A 6,835-nucleotide genomic window follows, 5' to 3' on the forward strand; every position below is an offset into this window, starting at 1 on the left:
TCAAATTACAGCAGAGCGTTTCAACACTACGAGGTCTTGGAAGAGGTATGACTCGCCCTCTGGGTCAATTCAATGCAGAGGTGAAGATCGACGAAATGCAGCTGACACACAGGTTCCTAGTTGTTCCGCAAGATGCCATCGCCTGTGATGCTTTACTGGGATACGACTTCGTGGCAAAGTTTCGAGTGCAGATGACAGCAGCCGGCTACGAGTTTTCTCCCCCTGCTGGGGAGGAAACTGTAGAATCAAATCAGTTAAGTATTCTCAATATTTTAGAAACCAACAATGATATTGAGACCTCTCCGCAATATAAAAGAGCAGTGGAAACAATGATTGGCAATTTCAATGCGATGAAGAAAACAGCTGAGTGACCAATTCAACTAAGATCGTGCCGGATGCCAACATTGTGCCCTTTCGGCAGGCACCCAGTCGAATTGCTGTTAGCGAAGCTGAAGCGGTAAAACATCAAATCAACGAGTGGCTGGATACAGGCGTAATTCGACAGTCCACATCTAATTTTGCTAGCCGCCTAGTTGTTGTCAAAAAGAAGGATGGAAGCAACCGCATTTGTGTCGACTATCGCCAGTTAAACAACAAATGGTTCTCAAAGACTGCTTCCCAGTACCGGTGATTGACGACGTGTTGGAGAAACTGCAGAAGGCCAAGTTTTTCACCGTTATGGATTTGGAAAATGGGTTTTTCCACGTGTCGGTGGAAGAAAACAGCAAGAGGTTCACAGCTTTTATTACGAAGGAAGGCCTTTTCGAGTTCAACCAAGCACCATTTGGATTTCGTAATTCGCCAGCGATTTTTATTCGATTTGTCAACCACGTTTTCCAAAAGCTGATAAACGAAGATGTTTTAGAAATTTATATGGATGTCATAATCATACATGCAGTCACAGCAGACGAATGCCTGAGGAAAATGGAGCGCGTGTTAAGCAAGTCAGCAGAGTTTGGGCTGAAAATTAAATGGAAAAAGTGTCATTTTCTCCAGACGAAAATCCATTTTCTCGGCCATATAATTGAAGACGGGAAAATCAAGCCAGGAATAGAGAAGACGAAAGCTATCGGAAAATTTCCAGCACCACAGAATATTAAAGTCCTGCAGTTTTTCTTGGGTCTCACTGGATTTTTTCGGAAGTTCATACGAGGATATTCGTAGATAGCAAAGCCGTTAACAGATCTTTTACGGAAGGATGAGAGTTTCCGAATGGGATCTGCTGAGTTACAGTCGCTGGAAAGGTTGAAAGACGCACTAACCTCGGAGCCAGTATTAAGAATCTATGATAGAGATGCCAGCACAGAGCTCCACACAGATGCCTCGAAAGATGGGTTTGGTGCCACATTGCTGCAGTGGTACGATGATCAACTGTATCATGTCTGCTACTGGAGTAAGAAGACTACAGAAGCCGAGTCGAGAAAGCACAGTTATATATTGGAGGCAAAGGCCGTTTATTTGGCGCTTTAAAAGTTTCGCCAGTACCTGTTGGGTATTTCATTCAAGTTGATTATCGACTGCGCCGCCTTCAAGCAAGAAGCAGGATGTGCCTCGCGACGTGGCAGAATGGGTGGTGTACATGGAGCAGTTCGATTTCGAAGTAGAACATTGGCCTGGAAATCGATTGAAACACGTCGATTGTTTAAGTCGCTACCCACCCCAAATATGGTTATTTCGACTGAAATTTTTCTGCCAGACTGAAGAAAGCACAGGAAGGTGATGCCATGGTAAAAGCGATTTTGGAGATCTTGTCCAGCCGCCCATATGAAGACTTCAAAATTAAGGGATGCCTATTGTACAAAGCTGTCGAAGGAACGGATGTGCTGGTGGTCCCAAAAGTTATGGAAAAGGAGATCATAACAGAAGCACACAAAGCTGGCCATTTCGGTACCCAGAAGACTATGCATTCCATACAACAAAACTATTGGATTCCACATTTGGAGGGAAAGGTATCCAAGGTCATCAGTAACTGCGTCAAATGCATCATATACAACAAAAAATTAGGCAAGAAGGAGGGATTTCTTTATAAGATCGACAAAGGAGCGGAACCGTTGTATACCGTACATGTTGACCATCTGGGAGTAATGGATGCAACGACCAAGCAGTATAACACATTTTTTGCAATTGTGGATGGCTTCACAAAATTTGTCTGGTAGTATCCAACTAAAACCACGAGCAGTGAGGAAGCTCTGCAGAAGCTGAGGAATTGGTCCGACGTTTTCGGAGATCCTTGCCGAATCATTAGCGATCGTGGATCGGCATTTACTTCAGCTGCATTTGAGTCGTATGTAAAGGAGAATGGAATCGAACACATTTGGAGCACCACCGGAGTCCCAAGAGGAAACGGCCAAGTCGAACGCGTTAATCGCTCAATTTTGGCCATAATCTCAAAGCTGTCTGCAGATAAGCCCGACAAATGGTTTAAGTTTGTACCAAAGGTGCAGCGAGTCATCAATGGTACCACACACAAGTCGACGAAGCGCTCACCATTCGAGCTTATGTTTGGCGTTAAGATGAGAAATGATGCCGATTGCAGAATTCTACAGATGCTAGATGACGAAATGTACAACAGTTTCGACGAGGAGCGACGGAAGACTCGGCAAGAAGCGAAAGATGAAATACAGCATGCACAGGATAACTACAAAAAAGCGTTCGATAAAAACAGGAAGAACGAACATGGCTATAAGCTTGGAGATCTCGTTGCCATTCGCCGTACGCAGTTCGTGGCTGGTAGGAAGCTAGCTAGCGAATATCTGGGACCATATGAGGTCACGAAAATAAAGCGTAGCGGGCGATATGAGGTGCGTAAAGTTGGTAACACAGAAGGGCCTATTAATACCGCTACAAGCGTCGACAACATGAAGCTATGGCGTTATGCTGAGGTCAACGAAGAAGCCTGGTCATCAGAGGCTGATGACTGAATCAGGGTGGCCGAATGTAAGATGGAAAGGACGATGAGTCGGTGTGAACGGACATCGATATATCGGTGTGAGCAGATATCGATTGGTCGACGTAAAAGTATCTGCGTGAGCAGATTTACATACCAACATTACTTACATGAACTTTGTCTGGAATCGGGAAATTTTTTAACTGCTTCAATACCTTTCTCATCCGCCTGAATACCTTCCTTTGTTATCAAAAATACTAGATATTTTATGCTTGATCTTAAAAATTCGCATTTATCTATCCTTAATTCTAACCTATTTTGAACCAGCCTATGTACCACTTCTTGCAACGTATCTAAATGCTCTTCCATATTTTTGCTCGCAATCATGATGTCATCCATATATATTATTACTTTATCTTGCCTGATTAGGTCATCGAAAATTTTATTCATAAAACGTTGAAACACTGCTGAAGCGTTTTTAATCCCCATGGGCATCCTTTTATATTCAAATTGTCCTAACGGGAGTGACAAATGATGTGTATTTGATTGACGTTTCTTCCACGTAAACATGGAAGTAACCATTTTTTAAATCTAACTTTGTGAAGATTGCTTTGTTTACTAATTTGTCTAGCAAGTCATCAATTAAAGGTAGTGGATAGTTGTCCTTTATTAGTACTTTGTTTAGTTTCCGAAATCTATACATAAACGTAAATCTCCTGTCTTCTTTTTAACTAATACAATTGGCGAGGCAAACTGTGAGTCACTCGGTCTTATTATATCATTTTCTATATACTCATCTAACACATCTTGAGAAGTTTTTCTTTTTCAGTGTATGACAATCGTCTGGGCGAACAACTGAAAGGCTTATCATCGCTTAACAATATTTTCATTTCGCACCTAATTATTGGAACATCTGGCCTTTTAGTTTTTACATATGTGTCCTCGAACATCTTTACAAATTGACAACGTGTCTTAAAATCTATATCTTCTCCATAATTATAAACTTGTTCTTGATCTTCTACAATCTGAATATTGAACATGTCTTTGTCAAAACTATCTACCAATTCCGGCCCATCACATTGTTTTATGTGCAGTTTATCGCAATCTTGTTGTCTAATTATATTTTGCCTGTTTTCTGTTGAAAAGTCTTTTTCGCTCTTAACTATTTTCTTATCCGTAGAGACTCCTGGATGCCTTTTTACGATTTCTGCTTCAGCTAATAATTTCATAACAGCTTTTTCATTTGAATTATCGTCCTCAATAAATTGATCGTCTAACTGCTGTGATTTGGCGTCAATATCATTTAACAGTTGTGATTCACTATCATTGTCTCTTAACAGTTGTGATTTGGCATAATTATCTCCTAACAGTTGTGATTTATCATAAACATTTCCTAACAGCTGTGATTCATCGTACAATCTGTTATCGTTAACAGGGTGTGTCTCTAACAGTTGTTGCTTAACAGTCGCAGTCTGTCCCCTAAAAGTTTCGCTGCTTAACACCGGACAGTTAACAGTTTCTGCTTTTAACAGTGGCTGTAGACTAGACTCATATCTTACAGTGTGGGTAGAGGTTTCTGTTTTCCGTTGACTAACCATATGTGATTGTTCGGAAAACTTTGCGTTATCTTTCTTTTTTATGGCATCGAAATCTTTTAGGGCCTCTAAATTGAAATTTATGCCGCATGTATGCATGAAGTCCCTACCTAACACTGCTTCATAACTCATAGACTCATCGTCGACTATTAGTAAATCAAAATTAAATTTTATTTTTTCTTTTCGTTACAAAACAAGATACTATTCCAAATGTATTTAATTTGCTTTTATTGATTCCAACATAGAGATTATTGACCGGTTTATCCAGTGGTATATTCAATGGAAATGATGATTTCTTCAGAAATGAAATAGGGCTTCCTGAGTCTATGAGGCATTCTGCAGTAATAAACAAATTAGGTTGGCTTGAAAAATAAATATTAAAATGTCTTACATAATTGTTGTTGAGCCCGGTGTTTACGTTGAGTACACCAACACCCTTCTTCTTCTTCTTGCATTCCGCTATGAAATGACCCATCTCTCCGCACGCATAGCATGATCCCGGCTCCCTCTTCGGCTTGCGGCACTCCTTGGCAAGATGACCTCTGGAATTACAGTTGTGGCATCGCCTGTTGTTATCCTCCTCCGTCGTCTTGGTGCCTCCCATTCCATCGTACTTCGGAAGACATATGTGCGCAAAGGCTTGTAACATTTGTTCTGGATCTCCGAATCTCTGAATACGCGCTTGGTTACGTAAGTTCAGCGACGGTATTCCTTCGATGATCTGTTCCAAGAGCTCATCGTTGTCCAATTTGATCGATTGCGCTAAAACGATCTTTTCCTCGAAATACACTGTAAAACGCTCATTTTGTTGCCATTTACGCTGCTCAAACTTTCGTCGTAGCTCCGCCTTCGAAGCTCCAGTGCCGAATGCTAATATCAATTGGTCGCACAGTGTTTGGAAAGGCTCACGCAAGCGAGTCGGGTTTGCATGGAGCCAGTGCTGAGCATTTCCTTTTAATTTTATGGCTAATAGCATACGAAGCGACTCCTCATCAAGCTTGCACATGGCTGCAACGCTTTTGAGTTGGCTTACCCAAATGCGCGCACATGACTTCCCTTCGAACTCCAGCGTAACCTCCTTTGCGAGTGCGAGCGAGACAGCTGATCCACTTCTTATTTCGTTTAGCTCATTTTTTTCTTCTCTAGCACTGCCCGTTACGTTTTTAGTGTTGCCCATAGCTTGATATACAGAATCGCTGTTTTTGTTGTTGTCGTTGTTGTCGCCTAACTTTGCGATTTCTGACGCCGACCGTTGCGCAGCTGTGCACAAATCGAGCACGTGTGTGGCGTCGTTGTTGTATGTTTCGATCCCGTTACCGTTGTTCTTGTTGTTGCCGTCGCCGAAATTCGCGACTACTGGCGCCGACTGCTGTGCAGCTGCGCGCACAAACTGTGTGGCGCCGTTGTTGTATGTGTCGATCCCGTTACCGTTGTTCTTGTTGTTGCCGTCGCTGAGATTCGCGACTACTGGCGCCGACTGCTGTGCAGCTGTGCGCACAAACTGTGTGGCGCCGTTGTTGTTGTCTATTTCTGTTGTACTTATAGACAATTGATGCGCAACTGTGTTATTCTGAGCATTTTGCAATTCCTCTTTGCTCAATCGTAATTCTTCCTGTAGCTTCTGAATCGTGTCTAGCAATTCCTGGTGGACACTCTCTCCTGGGCTAGAACCTTCGCGATCATTTTGATTCTGCTCATAGCGCTCATTGTTGTTGGACGATCTACTTTCCTGGCCAGGCAGAACACTTGCAACGCTTAAAAAATCGTCGCTTCCCGATTGCATCTCCTCAAACATCTCCGGCGAGGCATCGAGCAATCGCGATATCAACTCTGCCTTACTGCCTGTCGTGGGCAAACCCAGCGCCGTCAGCCACTTCTTCAGTTGTGCCGTGGTGTACTTCTCGAATGTAGGCGTGTTCATTTTTTTTTTTTTTTTTTTTGATTTGTCGATCCCACTTCTGAAAATTGTGGTAGTCCCGCGCACACAATAAAACAATCTCGATGCAGTTCAAACGTCCGATTTATTTCACTGCTTCATCAAGACTGAACAGCGTAACTCAATTCTGTATAACATAGAATGTGACATATTGAGAGAATCGATGCAGAGAGCCAATATCGAGAGAGAGAGTTCGGATAGCTGAGAGAGCGTTGAGTAAATATGTATGTGTGTATGTATATGTAGGCACACGTCCTACTACAATACATACATTGCTGCTTGCTACTACTGCTATCCTTCTCTTAACGGTCGCGCGCGTCGATCATACGTTTGCCACCTCATTCCTACTACCGCTGCTGCCCCCTCTCTCCCATATATACACATGTATATGTGTATGTATGTGTCTCTATTGAGTGT

General features: G+C 42.5%; 1 protein-coding gene across 1 annotated transcript; it reads right to left on the bottom strand.

Annotated features, from left to right (window-relative positions):
* Positions 1-4,729: 4,729 nt before the first annotated feature.
* Positions 4,730-6,521, bottom strand: LOC117577460 (uncharacterized). Its single transcript, XM_034262345.2, has 2 exons — positions 4,874-6,521; positions 4,730-4,818 (listed from the first exon to the last, which is right to left on the bottom strand). The coding sequence occupies exons 1-2, from the start codon at positions 6,401-6,403 to the stop codon at positions 4,807-4,809; spliced, it is 1,542 nt and encodes a 513-aa protein (XP_034118236.1). The 5' UTR covers positions 6,404-6,521; the 3' UTR covers positions 4,730-4,806.
* Between the last annotated feature and the right edge of the window lie 314 nt (positions 6,522-6,835).

This window comes from Drosophila albomicans, unplaced genomic scaffold, assembly GCF_009650485.2.
Source record: "Drosophila albomicans strain 15112-1751.03 unplaced genomic scaffold, ASM965048v2 ctg51_pilon, whole genome shotgun sequence".
Lineage (NCBI taxonomy): Eukaryota > Metazoa > Arthropoda > Insecta > Diptera > Drosophilidae > Drosophila > Drosophila albomicans.